General features: G+C 43.0%; 1 protein-coding gene across 1 annotated transcript in view; it reads right to left on the bottom strand.

Annotated features, from left to right (window-relative positions):
- Positions 1–372: 372 nt before the first annotated feature.
- The window catches only part of LOC100965537 (ELKS/Rab6-interacting/CAST family member 1-like), a 123,219-nt gene continuing 100,049 nt past the window's right edge, over positions 373–23,542 (bottom strand). Inside the window, exon 5 of the mRNA XM_023516551.1 lies at positions 373–5,551. Within this exon, the coding sequence (XP_023372319.1) occupies positions 5,414–5,551 (138 nt within the window). The 3' untranslated portion in view covers positions 373–5,413. The remainder of the gene's footprint in view (positions 5,552–23,542) is intronic.

Consider the following 23,542-nt stretch of genomic DNA (forward strand, 5'->3'; position numbering starts at 1 on the left):
TTTGGGATGTCCTTGCAGCATGATGCCTCAGTGGGGGGTCCTTACACTATGCTCTGGAAGGCAATGCAACCCAAAATGGAGAACCTGGCTCTGCCTTAGGAGGAAAAACGAAGCTGGGAGCTGACTGTGAAAGGCAACTGGGGAGCTGCACATCCAGAGATCAGGGGAGGACTCTCTGAGCTCACCCCTCCAGCCTGGAATGAGGCACTGGGCCCTGCCAGGCTGAGTGTGCTACAGATTCCTCCATCCACCTGCAGCCCCTGGCAGCCCTGGCTCTTGGATCACTTCCTGTTGGTGTTGATCTCGTGGGGACCACTGGCCTTGTCCTGCCTGGATGATCCACTGGGTAAGACACAAAGGACACAGCACATCGTTTTTAAATAACTTTATAATTTCCTGATGGATTTAGTTTGTGAATAAAAAAGAAAAAATGAACAAAGTGTTTACAATAATTATCAAGGCCAAGTTGAATATAACACAATTTCTTTGTAATGTTATTATCCTGTCAGTAACACGACTCCAGCAGGAACACACACATACAGTTGAAGGCAGCAGGTGCATCTGCGTCAGGGACATCACCGTTTGGGCTGCTATTGTTACCAAAAGGAACTCAAGCTACAAGGAGGCAGGAACTTGCACTCACTCCTCAGCTCCCCTGATAAGAGCGTGGCACTTCTCTTAGGAAACACAGGGGAACAAACCCCAGGCCCTGTCTTGGACAATTTGGTGCGTGTGGCAGGTTCCCAAGCTGGTCCTACAATGGGGTGGGCAGGCCAGACAGCTGGCGTGGTGCCCTGGCCAGGCCAAGCCACACGGAGGGTGAACGCAATACTGGTGCAGTGTGGAAAGCGGGGCTGGACTCAGAATGCTCACTCTGGCCCAGAGGTGGATTTTCTGGCTTCAGCAGGGTTCAAGTTCCTTCCCGACTATGGCATCTCTGGGACTGAAAGAGAGCCTGGACCTAAAAAGCTGAAGGGGAAAGAATCAAAGCCTGAAGCCAGAAGGTGCTAAGAAGGGAAGGTGAGTCATTTCACCTGGATTGCAGGCTCCAGGCTGGCCAGCGCTGGGCCCATACTGGACAGGCTGCTGGATGATATAGCACCAAGTGGGCAGGAGGGAGGTCCTGTGGCCTGCCAGGTGTGGGCTTCACGGTCAAGCCCAGGTTACCACACAGTATTAGGCACGCTGAGCTGGGACTGATGTGGGGGATAGGGTGGTTCTAGGGTTACAAACCGTGAGACCATTACCTAAAGGTCCTGAGGATGGATGGAACATCTGGCACAACTGGGAGTCTCTGAGCCCCCGATCTGCGTTCCTTTCACTCAGCAGTGGTCTCTCTCCAGGCAGTTGCCCATCTGGAGTATGGTCGCTGTGTTTCCCAAGCCACTGGCCCAGCTGCCACCTCCACCAGCTTGGGAGGAGGGGAGGAGTGTGGCTGCCCCATAGCTTGAATTCCTTTATTAACATGATATTGGTTTGCATTTTTAAAGCACAACTCTTTAATTTTTCAGTTCTACAACTACTTTTTAATATTTTCATAATCTCAAAAATGGACACAATGTAACTGCCCCAGTTCTCTGAATAACACAGACAATATCGACAAGCAGAGAAACAAAAGAGGTGGGATGGGATGAAAACCCGCTCCCCCAAATCAATCTCTAGACCACTTCCCCCCACAGAGTTAGAGGAGAAATACCTACGACAAGGTCACAGCACTCGCCAAACACAACGAAAAAAATCAGGAAACACTTGGTTACAGTTTTGACACTAAAAAGTTTGGAAATAGTTTTTGCTTAAAAAGAGTCAGTAAGGACAGCCATTTTGTTCAGAAGGATTTCCACGTAATGTTTTTCTTGCCTATATATTCCCTTAGTTCACATGGGGGAAACTCCAGGTTCTCTTTAAAACATTTCTTTGAATGGTTCGAGTCCCTTCCTGAGAAGCCCAGGGTTTGGCAGTGATGGGAAGGTTGGCCTTGCAGGCTCCGCAGGGTGGCTAGGTACTTTGTAGTCTGCTCTCCTTTCCATGGCTCTGGACTCCTGCGGGTGGACACGAGGTTGGGGGCAGATGTGAGTCTCTGGTATTGCTGACACGGGGTCCACAGGCACGTAGGAAATGCCATGGGAGGACTGCACTGTACATGGTGATGTATCCCTTGGTTTGATCTTCCCACAAAGACCCCCCCACACAAAAAGGGTGGCCAGCAGATGGGCCTCTGCTTCAGTAAGGTGGTCAGGTGGGGCGGGATGGCTCTGGGATGAGCAAGACTCTCTAGCAGCAAATCCAAATGCCAAATGCCGGGGTAGTCATAAAGTTGTATTTTGAGGTGATGTATTCTGGTTTCCTTCACAGCCCTGACCATTGACTGGGGAGGGACGACTTCAGTGGCTGACTAGGACTCTATGATGACTTCCCTTCCTCTCCTCTCACTCACTCTGGGTAGCGGGTAAGTGCAGGAGCTCCTCATCCAAAGCCAAACAGGCTTTAATTGACCAAAAATGGCATGTCATTGCCATTATCGACACTGACGGTGGTCCCTTGGGCCCAGTCTGCTTTACCAGTATTTCTAAATCCCGTGTGTAAGGAAGAGAGAGACAGACTTAGATCTTGAATGTAAGGTGCAAGGACAAAGGTTAGAGCTGAGATGAATTTGGGGGATTTCCATTCGTATTTCTCAACATGTTAAAGCCCATTTACATCCTTCCATTTCAAATGATATCCAAGTACTTACAAATTTCAATTCTGATACTTCATCAGTAACTCAATGAGTCCCTAGGATGAGAAACTTGTACTTCTTTAGTCATGGGCCTCAGGCTGGATTACACCCACTTTTTTCCCTCTTTACGACCTTGATTTGGGGTGCTCCTTTAGTTACTGAAGGAGTAACTACATTTGCCAATGGAATGGATGAGTCTGAGGAAGACTACAGGCATTCTGCAGTGAGTTTTCAACATTCCCTACCATGAGTAGCAGCTTAGTTACCATGAATACCAGGAGAGGGTCATGTAATGCCACGTCCTACTGTGATCTAGATTAAATACTATACTCTAAAAGATGCTAGAGACTGCATTGACTCTGCTTCTGCAACACAAATGCAGAACAAATTTACCATTAAACTTTAGCCAGATAGCCCCTGAACCATTTGAGATGCCAGATCAGAGCCCAAGAAGGATCAAGGAGCTTCTCTGCTGAGACAGGAGGAGGAACTCTTCTCAGAAGCACTTGTCATAGGGTTCATAAGTTTTTCTGGAGAGGAGGTGATAGGGAAGGGTGAAATGAGAGAAGGAAGGAGAATGCAGTGATAGTCACACATTCAGTAGTGAGGGTGCAGGGGCATGCTGTGCCTGCTGACCAGGGCCAGGTGGGTGGATTCAGGGAGACCTACCTGGCATCTTCCCCACCAGATCATCTGGAGAGTGCCAGCCAGGGCCTCCTCTGCTCTCGCTGCTCTGCTACAGGCCTGTGAAGGCTGTTGTCATACTTTGGTTCTTTACACTATGGTGGATATAGTGAGATTCTAATACTCCAGCTCTCAAGTACTAGGAACTTTCTATCTGATTTATGGGTAGTAGCAATAAATACATAGAATTGAGGTAATTAACCACAAATGACCACCACTTACTGCTAGCCCCTGACCTGCCTCTGGCCAGCCTGGCTGTAAGGACACATCTCAGTGAGAGGTTTATAAGCTGAGCACATCAGATCTCTCACATGAGAGAGGCTGCTTTACAGCAGGGAGTGGAGACCTGACTGTATAGATTGATGGGATCATCCACAGCTAGGGAGGGGAAGACCTTGCACTGATAGCTCTGTCGACCTGACAGGCAGCATTACATTCTCTGAGTAACTGGGGGAGGAGAAACTGCAAGACCAAAGCATTTAGCCCAGCGACTCTCCTCAGAAGATGTGTCTGGTGGGCCACTGGTGGCAGAGTTTCAGACAGCTAGATGGGGGTTAGGTGGTCTAGTTCTTGGAACCTGATTATTCACCATGGCTATTGTCCATGCTTGGGAAAAATGCCCTTCAAAGTGACAGTACTTTCAATTGGATTTGTAGCTTTGGAGTCAAAGTTCTGACTTGTTAAGTGGAGCTGGCTGAGTCCCCCAGGCACACGCAGATATGTAGGAAATGGCTTGCCGCAAGTGGAAATTCATAGCCCCTTAAGAGCAACCACAGCATACTGCAAAAATCCGGAGCCACCAAGTGGTACCCCATAAGCAAAGAGGTGACTCAGCCCCTGAGACCTATCACTTCCATTACAATGAGAGATGAGAAATGCTGACTTATGAAAAACTTTTCTAGAAAAGATACCTTCTATAAAGATGAGGGAGGGGAAGGATAAGCTTTTCACTCCTTTGACTAAACCAGGCACGCCTCTTTCACACCAAAAAAAAAAAAAAAAGACTTCTTCAAGAATAGATGCCTAACACAGCAACTTGTACACAGTAGGCATTTCATAAATATTCCCTGGATGAAAGTGTGGAGAAAGGAATATGTGTGGGATAAGAAAACTTCATTTGTACCAGAAGGTTACAGGCATGCACAAAGTTGAGGTTCTGAGAGGGTAAGCCAAGAAAAAAGCTGAAAGGGCAGAGATGGACCTTTAACTTCAGCAACTGCAGGGCTACAGGGGCTCGGGCCAGGGTGCAGGGAAGCAGGTGGCATCCTGGAGGAAACCATTAACGGGTAACTACGGTACGAGAGACTAGGAGTAACTATTAACACCATCCTCTTGGTAACCAGCTGAAAGACAGAGTGAGGAAGGATGGGACAGACAGGGCTGGGTAGAGACTCACTGCGGGGGATGAGAGGTCTCAAAGCCTTGTTCACAGGTCCCCATGAAAACATCACACGAAGAAAGAAAGCAGAAGAGACAGTGAGAAGAGTCAGTTTTCTTTGTCCCTGTTTTCTCTTTTTCCCATTCTCATTCTAATAATCTTTTGAGACTTTTAAAAACCTTTTTACAAGAAAGCACCCATTGTGATATTGGAACACTCAGCTCTCTGGTCCATGTGAAGCATTCTCTCAACCTGTTGAACTCACAGGAGGCTCAGGGTTTTGTTCTCATGCCAAAGGACAGGAGGAGAGGGGGCTCTCTGTCCATGCCCCCTGTAGGGCAGAGCTACCAGCTTCCACAGTCCCCATTGTTAATGACTGGATAGCAGTTTGTCAGAGAGACTCAGCCATTTACCCACCCTGGACATCCAGAAAATCGCTGTAGAGACTACATCCAAAGCAGAAAGGCAGAGGAAGATGAAAGATTAGAAATGCCGCTGGAATCACACTTCCTTAACTGAGCAAGACGGGATGTCGTTTGTAGTGTTTGGTGCCAAGAAGGTTCTCGGCGCTTGTTTCTTGTAGTTGTCCTTTCTTGGCTCCTGGTTGACCATCTCAGGCTTCCCATGGAGCAGGGTCAGGAGGACTCTTCTAATGCATTGACCACTTGCTCTAGGATGTCAGGACAATGATCTGCGATCTGCTGAAGAATGGCATTGGCAAACTCCTGTAGTTCTGCATTGTCCCGTTCAACTTTTTCTAACTCATCCTGAAGCTGAAAGGGAAAGGAGAGATGGATTTCAGGTAAAATAAAGCAGTCCTGTTAAAGCACTGAGTTAAGAATTATTGTTCAGGGCTGGGCACGGTGGCTCACACCTAGAATCCTAACATTCTGGGAGGACCAGGCAGATGGATCGCTTGAGCTCAGGAATTTGACACCAGCCTGAGCAAGAGTGAGACCCTATCTCTAAAAATAGCTGGGCATTGTGGCAGGTACCTATAGTCCCAGTTACTTGGGAGGCTGAGGCAAGAGGGTCATTTGAGCTCAAGAGTTTGAGGTTGCTGTAAGCTATGACACCATGGCACTCTACCGAGGGTGACCAACAGAGACTCTGAGACAAAGAACAAAAAACAAAACAAAACAAAACAAAACAAAAAAAAGGAAAAATAAAATACCAGTGATGGCTTGAAAAACATAATAAATAAGACAAGAAACAGACAGACAAATAACAGATATCAATATAGCATAAAGTGGTATTATAAACCAAAACACCTAATAGAAAAAGAGGAAGAAGAAGAAAAACTCACAAAGGAAATACAAACAGCTAATAAGTACTTAAAAGATACTCAGCTTTATTAATAATTCAAGAAATACAAATTAAACAAAATAGGTTTATTTTTTTCCCCATTATACTGGGAAAAGTTTCAAAGACTTGTCAATCAGTGTGGTAAGGGACTGAGGAAGTGGGCACTCACCAACAATCACTGGTGAGAATGTAGGTGGGGGAACAATTTGGTCTTGTCAATCCAAGGTAATTATATATATCCTCCCACCATGTTTACTACGGTAATTTCTAAGAGCAAAAGTTTATTAATGACTTCCGTGTGCGACAAGAGGCTGAGAGAGCTATATATAATATTTGGACCTAAAAATATTTAAACATACACACAAACATTCTCTTTCTCTCACACACATATACATAAACACACAGACATATATATGAAATGTATGGAAAAAGAAACACAATTCTATTCAGAGGGTTAATGTGAGTGGACAGGAGTTTTGATTTTACCCCATATTCTGTACTATTGAACAGCACAAGCAACATCAGTTTTGCAGTAATACAAATGTGATACAAATATCATCCAAAACTGTATGTATTTTTAAAGGCATAATTCTTAAATTCTAAAACCTTAAGAAGGGACAAATAGAAGTATATAAAATAGCCTCTCAAAAAGTATTAACTGACTGGCCAATAAAAAGGAATGGAACTCTGATAGATGCTACATTATGTGAAGTATATAAAACAGTATGCTGAGTGCAAGGAGCGTGTCACAAAAGACCACTTATTATATGATTCTATTCTTATGAAATCTTGGACTAGGCAAACCCAGAAAGTAGATGAGTAGTTGCTGGGGAGGGGGATAGGGTGGGACAGGGTAACTGGCAGTGACTGCTAATGGGCAGGAACTTCTTTTGGGGGTGATAAATACGTTGAAAAATTGATTATGGTGATGACTGTACAACTCTGAGAACATATTAAATCTATACTTCAGATGGGTAAATTGTACTGTATGTGAACTGTATCTCTATACAACAGTAAAAATATACACTGTATGCAAAACCCTGACAGTAAATGCCCACACAGAAGTGGAGTTAACACTATTGCCTTCAGTTTGGGCAGACAAGAAGGGGGGGAATTTCTTGAAGAATGTGGCAGTTGATAACAGATGACAGAAGAATGGTCATTTTATATGGAAAACTGTGAAGAGCTAAGACATGGGGTAGGAAGTGCCCTTGGCTATCACCATGGCTCAGGAACACTGGAGTTACCAGATCTGGACAAGCAAGCCCAGCCCTGGGAGAGTGACAAAAGGCCCCTGGAGGACCCCCTTCCATTACAGCGTTTCAGTGAGGCCACACCTAGGGTACTGTGTTCCGTTTCAGACACCTCATTACCTGAAAAATGGAGACAAACTGGAATAAGTTCAAAGAAAAATGGCAGGCATGACTGAGAAGCTGAGAGGATCTTTTTATGAGGCAGGATTAGAAGAACTAAATATGTAGACCTGAACTAGGAAAAACTAAGGACAGGGAATGCGGTTATTACCTACAAATGTCAGGAGGGTATAAACAAAAGGGGGAAGAGTGATTGAGCACTGGAGGGGATAAACTATAACTACAAGCAACGGAGTAAGATTAAGGGGGAAAGCAGAGGTGGACTGAAAGGTATGCTTTTCCCAAGGTCCAATGAGTGACGTGCCTGGGAAAAGGTGTTTAAAAATAGAGGGGATCAGAGAATGAAAAAGTTCAGAGAAGGAAGTATTCCTTCATTAGCTGGAGTTGCTTTCCAGCCAGTAGGTCTTTTTCTGTTTTCCAGGGATTATGCATGGTTCAAATTTTATCTGAAAGCAGCACTGCATGTGGGCATGGCTGAGCAGGGAGGGAGCTCACCGGCATTTGATCCATTACATGCTAACATTTCTTGGCTTGAAAAAATCTCAAAGATCAATCTCTCTTGTGAAACTGGAATTACTTTTAAAACAAGGATTTCTGTTTTGCTGACTTTGATTCCAAAGCTTTAGTCATTTTGAAGTCAAAGGAGTACAGGAATGTGTTGCTAAAACGTTTAGATCACTCAGAGGCAATGTGAAGTGACCATGCTAAAAACTGAGACAGATGTTTTACACAGCAAGGGTGTGGAGACAAATCTTGAAATGCATTAGTACCTCATTATTTAAACATAAAGTAGTCCCCCCTTATCTGCAGCTTTACTTTCCATGAATTCAGTTACCTATAGGCAACCATAGTCCTAAAATAGTAAATGGAAAATTCCTAAAATAAATAATTTGTAAGTTTTAAATTGCATGCCATTCTGAGTACTCAGGATGAGAATTATTATAATTAATTTTATTATTATATTTTAGTTATCATTAATTTCTTATTAAGCCCAATTTATAAACTTTCCCATAGGTATGTATGTATAGGAAAAAAGTTAGTAAATACAGGGTTTGGGATCATCTGTGGTTGGGCCTTGAAACATGTCCCCCACGAGAAGGGGGGACTGCTTATTTTTTCAACTTATCTATCACATGTAGAAAGGAAGTTTTTGCAAGGTTCTGGAATGCTTCGGATTCTCTAGGTCAGTTGGGAAAGGTGCATTCTAGTTCCGAAGCTTAACTTAGCAGAGTCAACTCACGGTGCTCTTGTTCCCTCCTACCCGCTGCCCACTGCCTGCACCCCTGCCGCATCCCCTTCCTCTTCCTTCCACCTAGGGAAAGGCCCATTTAGGCTTAAAACCGGAAAAGAATTTCCCAAGGGATACTATGTGTAAACAGGTGATAGTTGTGATTTAATGACATATCCTAGTTATAATAAATTAATTTCTTCCTCTTCCCTCTTTCCTTTTCTTAGTCACATACCAGTGGGGGAGGGGGCAGGGACCAACCTCACTGATGTTTTTTGTGCATTTGTTTCTGTGGGACAACCAGACATACAAAAAGAAAAATCAGTGGGGTGATAGTTATATTAATCAGTTTGATTTAAGCATTCCACATTGTATATCAAATCCTCACACTGTACCCCATAAATACATATACTTTTCATTTAATAAAAATTAAATATTAAAAGATGATAGAACTTAAAAAAAAAGTTGAATATATGTATACTTTGTGATTGGACAAGTGAACTTTGGTATGTAAATTCCCCAGAAGACACAGACAAGATCATTTCAGCACTATTTCAACAACTCAAAGTCCATCAGTGACTGAATGATAACTAAATTGTGGTATATGCTAGATACAGCAGTGAGAAGGAAGTATACCTATCACAAAAGATGTTCAACACGATGTTGAATGAAAGAAGCCGGACACAAAGGAGGCCCCGTGGGATGATTCCAGGTGTGTAAAGTAAAAAAAACAGGCAGAACTCATGGGAGGGGTCTGAAATCAGGTCACCCTGCAGGATGGGGAGGGACTGGAAAGAGGGTGAAAAGTGCTGGTGATGTCCTGCTTCTTATTCCAGGCATCTGTTACACGAGTGTGTACAAATTCCCTGAACAGTATTTATGATTTGTGTCCTTTTCTGTATGCAGGGTACACAGCAGAACCTCCACAGCTGACCACCTCCTTAAGTTGACCTAATTTTCACAGACTGGACATGCACCACATGTACGTGTCAGTACAGCAGGCCTACTTCCTTATGTTGACCACCTCTGTAGGTTGACTGGTTTGTTATAGTCCCCTGGGTGGGCAACTTACAGAGGTTCTACTGTATTTCAAAACTTAAAGAAAAACCCTAAAACACCAATCCATCCCACCCCCAATTATATAACTGCATAATCCAAAGGTCCCTACCCTCCTGAGGGAGACCCCAGCACCCAGGGGCTGCTGGCTCCTCTGTTGTCCTAACACTTTTTCCTATTCAGCTGCACACACACAGGCCTCAGGAGACTACCCGCCATTCTTCCTCTCAGATCCTCTGCCTGGGTAACCTTGTCCACCTTTAGCTCTAAAGGGGGCAATAATAATAACTAACTTGTTGACTAGTTTCTTTCCAGTTTTTTTTGAGGTATTTGTTTTTTCATTTTTTTAAAAAAACCTTTATCACAGAAAATCTCAAATATATACCAAAAAAAAAGAGGATAACTCTTATATTTCCATCATCTAATTTAACCATTTTGAAGGAAGTCAATATAACTGTAACTCTAGTTATAGCATATAATTCTCTCTACTAAGTTTCAGACTTGCATTTTTCAAGAGCCTGATAAACATCTTGTCGTGACTATTCAACTTAACACATCAAATCATACTGTTGATACTATGTAATAAACTCTTATTTTACCTAATAATTACTATTTATAAAATTTCATGTGATTAAATACTCTTCTAAAATAATTTTAATCGGCTGCATTATAATCCATTTTATGTTTATTATCATTTAATTCCATTAAAAATTCGTTTTCAAGTTTTCTGTATCGTAAAGTTTTTTTTTTTTTTGAGACAGTGTCTCACTTGCCCTTGGTAGGGGGCCGTGGCATCGCAGCTCACCGCAACCTCAAACTCTTGGGCTTCAGCAATTCTCTTTTTTTTTTGTTTTTTTCAGCAATTCTCTTGTCTCAGCCTCCCAAGTAGCTGGCCCACCACAACGTCCAGCTATATATATATAGTTTTTGCATTTGTCATTGTTTTTGGGCTGGCAAGGGCTGGGTTTGAACCTGTCTGCCTTGGTGTATGTGGCTGGTGCCCTAACCACTTGAGCTATGGGTGCCGAGCCTGTAATGTAAATATTAACAATGAATTTTCCTGTACATAAATCTTTGCATGTCTATGTTTTCTTAAAATTGCTGGGCCAAAGAGTAAACACCTCCGTAAAGCTTTTGACATGTAACCAAAGCATTCTAGAATAGCTGTACTAATGTTTAGCCTATAAGCAACTCACAACGGTGCCCACTTCCCCACTCTCTCAATATACTTAGGACACAAACAAACAAACAAACAAACAAACATCAGTCTTCCAAAAACCGGACTATTTTCATTTGTAGTTCTTTTCATATGCAGTGAAGCCACAAATCAAAGGCAAACATTTAAAAATGTATTTATTGGCTACTTCTTCCTCTGTGAATTTCTTATTAATGCTCTTTCCAGATTATGTTTCTTCTGATCTAGCTTTTTCATTTCTGATCTCCTGGGTCACAATCCTAATACAAGCTCCCATATCCTAGTATCTTTGCCTACTGCATTAGTTTCATAACCACTTCAATCCTGCTGTAGGAGTAATCTTTCCAAAATGGGCTAGGATGGATTCCCACCTCCTTCTCCCATGTCGTCGGTGACTTACTACCTACAGAATAAGAGTCTGCACTTTTGGACAAGGCAGCCACTGTTCCAGTTTCATCTCCTGGTATGTAATTGCCATTCCCTGTCTTGGCTTTTCCTCTGATGTGGTTCTCTCACCCTAGAATGTGGGCAGTCTTACCTCCTACATACCTTTCTTCTCAATCTTTCTCACCCTTCATGGCTGACTTCAATTGCCCCTTTTCTCTGTGAAGCCATGCCTTGACAGAGGTGAATATTGCTACAGTATTCATACTGTTTCCTGTTTCAAGATTTGGTCATATGGTTAATAACACCAGGTATCCTGTAACCCCCATGATGAATTATTTTTTATATACCAATGCCACCTAATAAATGACTTGCACATAGTAGATGATCTGAAAGTGACTGGAATGAAATAAAGGAACAGATACTAATCTTGGGGAAAAGCCTTGATTACTTTCCAGTGAGCTTATTAAGATCAAATGTGAAGCATCTCTAAATCAAAACAGTCTGAAACAGTCCTTTGGTAGATAGCAGGGTATATAAACTATGCATTGTAGCACCCTACTCTTTTTAAAGTTTTCAAGACACGGAACATGGGGCAAGTATAAGAAACAAAGGTGGCCTCTGGCAGAAATTTTCTGGCTTTTGTCTGCTGAATGTTATTATAATGTATTCTGTTCTTAGTAGCCGTTCCAGCCTCCCTTGAACTCCAAGTAGTAATATGATTTCTAGAGGGACTTGAGCCAAGAATCACAAATGCAACAGCAACTCAATCTGAATGGAAGTTCATGCAGTGAAGGGGAAGGAGAGAATGGTTCAGCCTCCATCACTGCACAGGGAAGAAATGGACAGAAGAGGCATGAAGAAATCCAAGGTATTTCAAGCAGTGGGTTTCCACAACCTTATACCAAATAAAATCATTTTTATGAAAGGCTGGCTATAGAGGCAATCACCTGAGAGCCCTTCCTACTTTCGATGTTAGGATAACTGTCAGAAAAAAAAAGATGACAGTATACAAAATGAGGAGGCCAGGCACGGTGGCTCACACCTATAATCCTAGCACTTTGGAAGGCCACGGTGGGAAGATCACTTGAGGCCAGAAGCTCGAGCAACATAGTGAGATACCATCACTACAAAAAATAAAAAAATTATCCAGGGGTGGTAATGTGTGCCCATAGCCCCAGCTACTCAGGAGATCGATGTGGGAGGATGACCTGAGCCTAGGAGTTCAAGCTACAGTGACCTACAATTGTGCAACTGCACTCCAGTCTGGGCAGCAGAGTGAGATCCTGTCTTAAAAACAAAAGGAGGAGTTAACTGGGCTGAGAGAAACGTTAGTACCGCTGAAGGAGGGCCTAGTAGATGCAGGCAAGTTTCCCCAGAATATTTACTGCTCAGCAGGTCATGATTTTAGAACAGGTACTACATTGCCCTTTCACAGCCAAGTAAAGACAGTAGGGAGAGCTACTGGAAATCCATGAACTAAGAAATTCATAAAAGAGAGAAAACAGCTATGAATCCTATAGGCTTGGCCTGATTTCAAGGTAAACAGCTCTCTATTCACAGTCACAAAGGATGAGGTGAAGGAGAGGATGTCCTGATGGGCACGCAGAAGGCATGCTGACAAGAGAGGTCACTGATTCAATCCCTTTGTGGTTTAGTGACTCAGATTAACTCCTTTCTGCAGATGTTTTGGTGGTGGGCAGGAAATTACACGCAAGTGCCTTGTTGGGTTTAAGCAGACAAGAATCCAAACTTGAGGTTTGGACAGCTAGGTCCCAAGATGCATCAGGCATGAGGTCTGAGGAGTAAGCTGGCCTGACCAAAAGAGCCTTTTGGAGGGAATGGAGCAAGTGGAAATGATGCCCTGTCCTGGCCAGGTCTGGCCTCTAGCCCCTAATTTGAATCAGCAGGTTGTTTAGGCGATATGAAGATATAAAATAACTTCCTACTTAGGGTTTTCAAACAACAGGAACAAATGAAATATATTTTGCTATAATATGTTGAACTTAACCCTAAACTTGTTTTGTTAGAGAGATCTGAAATTACAATAGCTATTTATTGCCCATGTGGTTCTTTCTCTACTGGCATTTGATCACTTTTTACTTTGTAGAATGAATGTCTCTAGAACTCAGGACCAGGACAAGCAAAAGTTGCTCTTGAAGAATGTGTCCTACAGTTATTTCCCACAGGGTAAAGTAACTCCAAAGTCTCCTCCTTGACATTTCAAGTCTGTGCTTGCAGCTGGAATCTTCCAGCCTCCCTGCTGGAGTGTCCACCACTACTGCTCCATGGGGCAGAGCCTGAAGCAAGTGCCAGTGTGGCCCTGAGCTCTGAAAGGCGAGCCAAGACACAGTGACACACAGCTGGTATGGGGCCTTCCCCTTCTCCCTCCCTCTGCTTTGTGATTAATTCCCTTGCCAGACAATGTCTGAATTTGTTTTTATAAGAAGGAAAGGCTGTTGCTTAGGCCAAAAGTAAATAAGATGTTACTGCTCTCCCATGACTAACCTTGAACAAAATGGCATAATAAAAACAAGAGTTTAGCTCTGTCTGAGTCTGTATGCCCAAAGTCAAAGTCTCACTGCCAACTAGTATGATGGTCCAGAGTGACCTAAAGATTCATGTGATACAAAGGAGCTTCCTCCTTTCCTTCCCCTATGATAGAAGAAAAGCAGGAGGAAACCCCAAGCATCTGAAGCCTTGAAGCATGAAAATCATGTCATTACTTTCTAGTATTATCAATGACACTTTATGCCTGGCACACGGTGGGTGCTCATTAAGTATTTATTGAGTGAATACTAGCCATATGCCTTAAGATAGCTAGATTTTTCAGTGTTAGATCATTATCCATTTTACCATTGTACAAACAAAAAAATCAAGAGCTTCTCTGTTTCCCAGCTATGGTACTGAAAATTATTCAACTGATACTGGTAGCCTCTAACCCAGTGGTTCTCAACCTTCCTAATGCCACAGCCCTTCAATACAGTTCCTGTGGGTCGAGACCCACCGGTTGAGAACCACTGCCCTAACCCATTAAAAAAAAAAGACAGTTAGGATTCCTAATGAGTCTGTACAAATACAAAGCTCATCTTTAGTTTTCCACACTGTGTCCCCTACCCCAGCCCCAGCAAATATCTAACAGTGGAACCCAAGACTTGCAGAACTATATTGAAAGCGGCCTCTTCGGAGATTCAGATTCACCAGGCTGGAAGGGGGCTCCAGGACCACTGGTCCTACTTTCTAACCTTACATGTAGGACACTGGAGGCCTAAAGAAGTATGTGTCTGTTTAGACTGACAAGACGTGTTTACTTCAGGAAAACTTAATATGTAGAATCCGTCAACCAGTGGTTAGGATCAAATTGTACTGTCTCCAGAGGCCCAAACTCCCCTTAGAGAAAGGGTAAAGTTTTATAAGGAATTTGGCCTTGTGAGCTATCAGACCTCTTAGAATTATTTTATCATTCAATGTCACTTCTTATTCTTTTGAAGGTTAGAATAAGTCATTATTTTATGAAAGCTAACAAATGAGAGGCCAAGTAACCCAAAACACCTGTTGCTAATACCTGTCCCTTCAGAGTAATCTCCTTACTTACGTACAGCAGGAGCTGGAACAAAGCAGTACAACAGATGCAATGATCCAGCTTAAAGCAGTTATCCGGGCGTAAACCAGCATAAACATTTGCTTTCTGATGATTCTGTTTTGTATTTGTAGATGTCACTAACATATTAATATCTTAATTTCTAACCTACATATGTCTGCACACTTCTAAAATGCTGGCAGCAACTGGGCATGGTGAGTCATGTCTGTAAACATTCTTTCCTACCTGAGATAATTTGAGCTTTTTTCTAAGTCATATTCTGTGACATATGACAGGGAACAGACAGGGAAGCAATAACTTCCCAGGCTATCTTCCTTTTTAAAAATTATTATTTTTTAATTTTTAGAGATGGGGTCTTGTTATATTGCTCAGGCTAGACTCTTGGGCACAAGAGATCCTCCCATGTAGCTGAGATGACAGGTATGCTCCACCATGCCCGGTATGTTCTATCTTGAGATATATATCATTTATGTCATACCTTCTCTGGTCATGCAGAAGGGGGCTGGAGACAAGGAGAACGACAAGCATACAAAACATAAAAATTGGGAAAACCCCACAAAACTTAGGATAGAACATTTGTTAGATTGGTTTCTATACACTAAATTTCAAGAGGCAGGAGAATGGGGAATCATCTCCTGTGTAGAAGTGTCCCTAGAACATCACAGAACTGGGAGGTGGTAACCCACTCGAAGAATAAGCCAGTTACTCCTTGGGGTGGAACGCTCAGATGAAGCCAGTCCTGAGGCAAGAGGTGGATGAGGTGGTCTCTAAGGAGGCTTTATCAGGCTGGAGATTTGCCGACACAGGCTTGAGAAAGTATGGAGTGTTCTAAACCATGACCCAGATATCCCAGCTAGGCAGAGTTTTAATATGGTTGTCTCAGCTGATTTGGTAATATCTCGCATTATCTCCTACAAATCTGTTAACTGAAGTGAACAGAGACATTCCAATTAAGAGCTCATCATTATCAACATGGAGAAAATTTCCCCTCCTTGCCAAAGGAGACCCATCAGAACAGCAGCAGGGTTCTGAGGACTGTAGACACTGCCAGCAAATCTCAACCCAGTGTATTTAGTTTGGCTCTCAGAAATGAAAAGTGTCAAAAGAGAGAGGATGGAAGGAAAAAAAAAAACCAAAAAACAGAAAGCCCCAAACCCAAACAACTAATAAGAAATCTAATGCTGAAACTGTCAGGGCGGTAAGAACAAGGCTTTGTTGAAGCTGAGATTTAAGTGCTAAACCAGCACAAAGCCTAATCCTTGTCCAGCCAATCTCTCAGGCTGGGCAGGAAGAGAGAAGGAAGTTTCCCCAGCCACAGCGACATGTGCTCAACGCACCCTCTGTGTCCAGGACTGCGCTCTGCTGCATCCAGCACACGGTATCTGATTCTAGGCCAGTGTGATGGGAAAAGGTTCCCACAGAGACTCAGGATTTTACTGGATTTCCTTTTTTGTTTTTTAGTACGAACATGATACGTTTTCTGGGTGGTGTCTCCTGACTCCCTGGTGAGATGACAAAACGACCCTTTAATGTGATATGAACTTCTAGCCCAGTAACTCGGAAGGGCCACGGAAGGGGTTGCATTATTGCCCAATAGGCCGCTGTGTGTGACCTCTGGCACACAAGGCCATCCCAGGGCAGACCTCCACGATATGGCACATTGTATCTGATGTGGCTGATATGGAGGATGGGAGTGGGTGGGGTCTGGAGTTGCATGTTACTAATTTTGGATTGTTGAAGGGGAGAAAAGTATGTGATGTGATTTGAAAGCTCTTGGGGAAGATTGGGGTTGAAAGAAAAATATTCCCACAGCCCCCTAAAGCTCAGAGAATGTTGTAGTCAGTGTTTACTTAGGTGAAGAAGGGTGAAAATGAGAGACTCCAGGGACATTTCCAGTCCATTCTGGCTCAATGAGTGGCTAACACTTGGCACACTTGTGCGCGCACTCCCCCAGAAAGCGTGGGCAAGGCCCTGGCATTCCCAGCTCCCATAGCTTCATGCAGCTTTATTTCCACACGGAGGGAAGTGCCAAGTATGAGAAGGCAAAGCCCACCACAAAGCAAGTGCTTTAAGGAGCAGAAGCATTGCTGGGTCTTTTCCTCTACTTCTCCTCCCAAGGCAGCAGCTGGAGAGAGAGGTAGGCCCAAGCCTCAGGAAGAGCCAAGTGAGAAAGTGAGCCCCCCACAGGCAGGATGGAGCAGTCACGGGATTAGCCTGCTGCACACAAGCCAAGGAGGCCAATCCAAATAAACAACAACCCCAACTACTTGTGCATGTGGCTCTTTCCAATTATCCCAATGCCCACAGGACCACTGCCTGTGGGCTATGGATACTACACCAGGCGGTACTGAGGAGCTGGACACCAGGGCTTCCACGGGCAGAGCAGAGAGCCAGAGAGCTGTGTGCTGAGCTACAGGCCTGTGGGAGGTTAAGGAAACTTCTTAACAGATACTTTTAATTATCTTCTATTCACTTTTCTCCCCCAAAGAAACCACAGAGCTTGGTCAGTGTCCCTTGCTCAGGACAGATACACGTCTGTTTGCTGTTATCTATGAAGCGACATGTTCTGCTTGAGAGGGAAGGAACATGGGTAATGCCCCTGCAGCAGCCCAGAGGAGCTAACGTGAGGGAGGAGAGTTACTACCAGAGCTGCTTCCGACGGGCCCTTCGGGGATTTTCCTCCAAGGGTTGCACCGTGATGTGGTGGGAAAAGGTCTGAAATGGAAGGAAAGGTCCAGGACTAATTCTACCACTTATTTTTATCATCTTGAGTGAAGTCACTTCACCTCTCTAGCCTCAGATTCCTTATGTGTAAAACAAAAAGGGGAGATTAGATGATCTTCAAATTCTTTCCAGATTTAATAATCTATGGCTAAATACAGCTCATCCCTTGGTTTGCCTTATAAAATAGCAAAGCAGAGATCTCCAGCTGAGAGCCTACAGGCTATCTGTAGCGGGAGGAAGTTTTTTGCTCACACGAAGGCTTCCCCCTTTATGTTCTCTGTCTCCTCACGCGGTACTAGAGAACACTCATTATTTTTTCAGTGAGTCCTTACCTTTCTGTTAGTTGTATTCTGACATTTATCTGTGGTACATGGACTTTTAGGAATAAGTATCTATTGACTCAAATTTAGGCTAATGCCTTGCAAAAAGTTTATGTGATTTCTCATATACACTAGGCTGAATCAAGTTCCCTAAAGTCAAGGAATCCTATGGAGAGTGATGCCTGGTCACCAGGCCTGGGCTACAGTGAAGGGGTTAATCTGATTTTTAACCAGGCTGTTGTGTCTTTTTTTGAACTCTTCTTTTCCAATCATCATTTCTATCATCCTTGGCAACCTGGGCATGTTGAAGGGATCCTGACAATGTGCTACCCTTCTAAGGAGACCGCATTTTAAAAGGCAGTGCCTTGGAGAGATTATTAATTCAAAGTTGATAAACTGAACCAGTGAAATTTTAGGCATGTAGGTAGGAGAAAAGTCAGGTAGGAGCCTTATAGACTATCGTTTCACTTTAGTTTTAAACTATCATTATGTCATGCCTTTCTGTTAAATTGGCAATAAGATGTTAGTGCCTGAAGTTTGGCTTAGGGTTTGCATTTGAAAAGAGTAAAATTTTTCATCTGATAACATTAAAAACCACTATTTATCTTTAACAGGAACCCCATGAAAAAATCCCATCAATCACAACCTGATCTTTAAGGCTATTAAGCATCACTGCAATTTACAGCAAGATCTGTTATCTTTAGTGTTAAAATTAAAGGCTCCCTTTCACCAGATAGCATATGCTGGGTAGGGGCATTTTCTTTTGTGCCTAGGTGGTCTTTTGTATAAAAGGAGACAAACAAAGAAGATAGCATTTATACAGTGTAGAAGAATACACCAATCTTATCTCCAGAGAATTCCTGATTTCATTTATTTGCTAAACAAGCATTTGCTTCACATTTTATGGCTTTCTATTACACAGCTCTTTCAGGAAGGTTCAGTTACTAAGTACTTTTCACAGAGCATTCTGGAGTGAAGCAACTAGCAGGCACTGCAGCTCCCCTAAGGGAGTATTCTGTAATCAGAGGAGTGGATGGCATAGAGTCCGCAGGACCCATACTTTTTAACAGGCAGGGCCCCAAGGTTTATTTGGAATGCAGTTTCCAGAGTTAGTTTGGAAGTCAGTTGTTTGAAACCCTTAACAATTACCTAAGCAGTAGTTACGCTCTAGAAGAGTCCCCATGCACCTATTTTACCCAAAATGTTTCTTTTAGGCTGAGCTGTGTCCCCCTAAAATTCATTCATAGACTGAAGCCTTAGTTGCCAGAACCTTGAAATGTGACCATATTTGGAGACAAGGCCTTTGAAGAGGCGAATAAGTTAAAATGAGGCCTTTATGGTGGGCCCTAATCCAATATGACTAGTGTCCTTCTATGAAGAGGAGATTCAGACATCTGCAAAGACACCAGGAGTGCACTGGAACAGAGAACAGAGAAGGAGGCCACCTGTAAGCCAGGGAGAGGGGCCTGAGAAGAAATCAATCCTGCCGACAATTTAATCTTAGACTCCTAACCCCTGGAAGCATGGGAAAATAAATGAGAAAAGACCAGTGGCCCCAGCAGCAGGACATTCTCCTGAGGGGTGCAGGAGATTCTCTTGGAGGCTCAGGGAGTGGTGACAGCTAGAATACCTCACTAGTGCTGCTATGCAGGGCTTGGAATTCGGGGCCTCTTAGGATGATGGAATATTGTAGGAAGGGAGATTGAGGCAGTATTGCCCCAGACTCTTTAGTGGAAGCAGGGCTTTAAGGTATCAGGCACAGTGGGGTCAAGTGGAGAACGGCAGCAACGTCTTGTCTGGTTGTAGGCTGGAGCTTATACTCCAGGGTACCTCTTTGATTTTACACCTGGGAAGGCATGCCCCATGGGGAAAGGGGCACAGTCCTACATCTTTTTCTTTGTTTACATTTACATGGGTTTTCTAGAAAATGACTGCAGCACACAGTCACTGTTATTACAGGAGCTTCGCGTCCTTCAGGTAAGCTGGAGCAGAAACAGGGCTGAGTGCCTGGCACACACCATCACAAATACTGTCCATAAGGAATCTGTGTTACTTCTAGAATGTTCCAGTGGATTGGTACCAACAAACCTTTTGTAAAGAATTAAAACTGTGTGGGCTGGGTGCAGTGTGGATTTGTAATCCTAGCACTCTGGGAGGCTGAGGTTTGAGACCAGCCTGAGCCACAGGGAGACCTCATCTCTAAAAAAAGCCAGGTGGTATGGTGGGTGCCTGCAGTCCCAGCTACTTGGGAGGCTGAGGCAAGAGAATCCGCTGAGTCCAAGAGTTTGAAGTTGCTATGAGCATTGATGCCATGACACTCTACCAAGGGTAGAGGGAGACCCTGTCTCAAAAAAAAAGAGAAAAAAGAAATGATGTGGAATCACACACTGCAAATGCTATGAAAATGCTATGACTGGGCAATTTATTTCAAATGCTGTGATCGGACTGAACAACAGTCATTTCCAAAGTTTCTAAGTCCCATTGGCTTTAGGTTTGCAGTGCTTGCGCTGGTTATGTTCACATTCTTTGGCATTCGCAAGGATTCATTTTCCTCTCTCCTTAGCTGGGGGAGCATTATCTCTGGAAGATGACTTTGGAGATGACAGACACAGGTTTAATACCCTGGATTACAGTAATTATCAAGACTCATTAAAATTCCAAGATGGTAAATAATTGCTCCTGCAGGAGCTCCAGAAACTCAGGAGGGCTAAACTTCTTCTCCCATGGTAATACTTTAAGCACAAAGGAAAAAAACCAATTAGGGCAGCTAAAAAACATTAAGGGCTCTATAGATGCAAAGCTTTGTAATTTACAAAATATTCCATATTCATATTTTAGAACTCTAAATTAGAGTCCGGCACAAGCCAAGTTAATAAAAACTAGAATCAAAATAAAGGCTGTTGCATTCTTTGCTGCAAAGCTGAAGGCACCTGAAACCTGAATTCACAATAAGTGTTTTTATGTTCAGTTTAGACTGGTGGATGAGTTTTGAATAATGAGGATCAGAGCTGCCCCAGTCAAGAAGTAGAGCGAATGACCTGATAGGCAAGCCAAGAGAACAGGATTCCTCTTCTCCAAGGTAAGAAGGAAATGGCTGGAAGGATCTTTTGTATCAAAAAAGTTTTCTCCTAAATATTCTTTCTTTCTCTGTCTCCACAAATAAGATTATTCTAACTGAGCACAAAGCCTGTAGTTCTGCCTGAGTCTCTCCTTCCAAGTGTACACCAACAAACCACAAGGCTGTTCTCACATTGGGCGTGAACTGCAACTAACACTAATATCTGTGTAATTTCAACTATGTAAAAGAGCTCCTTATCTCCTCTGTACTCAAATCCCATTTCCTTTTCCTTTCCCCAACTTAGTTTTGGGAGTTTTATCAGAAGTAAGGCAGACGTTTTGGGTGTTTGGGTCTAACTTAGCTACCCCGGACCTCTCCTCTGTGTCTGCCTAGCTCTTCCTCATAGTCCCACTTCTCCTTTTTCCCCCTTTGAACAAGCTTTTCTTTGCCAGAGATTTCACACCCAATTGGCAAGATACCCTCTTTGCATTAAAAGGTTAATGGCAGCTGTCAGAGGAAGAAGAAAGTGCCAGACTGTGTGAGAACAGAGAGGAGAGAAAAAGTGAGTCTATTCCATGGCGTTTCTTGTAAATTTGTCAAGACACACAAACACCGTGTTCTCAAGCCCAGTCCCGACACGGACACCCATTTATCTTCACAGCTCTGCAATTCTTTTTGCTGGTCTTGCCTCCCACAGCTTCTCACATTGCTGCTTTTAGTTTTTGGACAAGAGTTCAGCATCTGAGCTGAGGAAACAAGTTCAAACATCACAAAAGGAAGAAAACCAGATCACAAACATTCAGGCTGGGAACCAGAACAAAGTGTGTTGCCCGACAAAGAATCATTCTTCCTTTCTTTCTTCTTTTCTCTCCCTGCTACTCCCATGCCTTGCCCCCAGCAGCTTTGCCGTCCACTTGGCTTACTGGTGTGGTACACCAATCTGCAGATGCATCCCAGGGAGAGGAATGAACTGTCACGTCTGTGCTGGTGACCAACGTACTCCCTGAGTGAGGGACAAGATTTCTAGGTTCTGTTCCCTGGTCTGCCCTGTATTAACATCCCCTAGTCCACCACCTTGAAAAGAGGGAGTGCAAGCCAAAGAGCAAGTGATCAATGCTGAGGAAACAAATGGAAAAAGGAACCCAAGGAGAAAGCAGGTCTGAGCCAAGTTTTGGAACAATACCTCCTGAAAATTAAAAATGGGACTAAGAGCTGGGAAAGGGACCTGGAATCCAAAGCTGGATGACCCACAGAGTGGGCTGGCTAATACAAGTTCATTCTGGGTTGTGGAAAAAAAAAAAGAATTTGTACTCCAGGGAGAAATTCCATTTTTAGCTTTTTAGCAGAAACCTATCAGTTTAACTGCTCTAAACCATTTAAAAGGAGATTGGAGGTGGGATATGATCTTCTGGATTGTTTTAAATTAAACTAACAGTGACATACAACAGGTTGATGTATAGTTTGATAAATTTTGATAAACACACCTACCCACATGACCATCTCCCCAGTTAAAATATAGACCCTTTCTTCATTCCAGAAGGTTCCCTTGTACCCCACTTTCAGCCAACTCCTATAGCTAATACTGTTTTAATTTTTATCATCATAAATTAATTCATCCTGTTCTTGAACATCATGTAAATGGAATCATACATTACGTGTTTTTTGTATCTGAATTCTTTTGCTTAACACAGTGTTTTTGAGATTCATTCATAAAGTTGCTTATATTAGTAGTTTATTCTTTTTTATTCTTGAATAGTATCAGTTATATATTACACAATAATTAAAAAAAAATCTACTCTCATATTAGAGAACATTCAGGTTGTTTCCCGCTTTGAGCTTTTACAAATAAAGGTACTATGAAAAATCTTGTATAGTTTTTTTGTAAACATGTTTTCATTCCTTTTAAGTAAATAATGAAGAATGGAATTCCCGAGTAGCAGGATAGATGTAACTAATTTAATAAGAAACTGCCTAGCAGTTTTCCAAAAGATGATACCATTCTATACTCTCGTCAGCATCAGATGTAGTGTTCCAGTTGCTCCATACCCTCACCAATGTTTGATATTGTCAGCCTTGTTTTTTTTATGAGACAAAGTCTCACTTTGTCCTCCTCAGTAGAGTGCTGTGGCATCATGGTATCACACAGCTCACAGCAACTTCAAACTCTTGGGCTCAAGCAATTCTCAAGTAGCTGGGACTACAGGCACCCGCACAACACCCAGCTATTTTTTTTAGAGATGAGACCTCGCACGGGCTCAGGCTAGTCTTGAACCTGTGAGCTCAGGCAATCCACCCATCTTGGCCTCCCAGAGTGCTAGGAATACAGGTGTGAGCCACTGTACCTGGCACAGTCTTTTTAATTTTAGCTATTTTGGTAAGACTATAGTACCATCTCTTTGTAGTTTTTATCTGTGTGAACATTTTTGAGTGCTTACTTTGTATATTTTCTTTTGTAAAGAGTCTACTTAAATCTTTTGCCCATTTAATATATTGCTTTGTCTTTTTTTTTTTTTTTTTTTT

This window comes from Otolemur garnettii, unplaced genomic scaffold (genome assembly GCF_000181295.1).
Source record: "Otolemur garnettii isolate 467f Iridium unplaced genomic scaffold, OtoGar3 scaffold00092, whole genome shotgun sequence".
NCBI classification, from domain to species: Eukaryota; Metazoa; Chordata; class Mammalia; order Primates; family Galagidae; genus Otolemur; species Otolemur garnettii.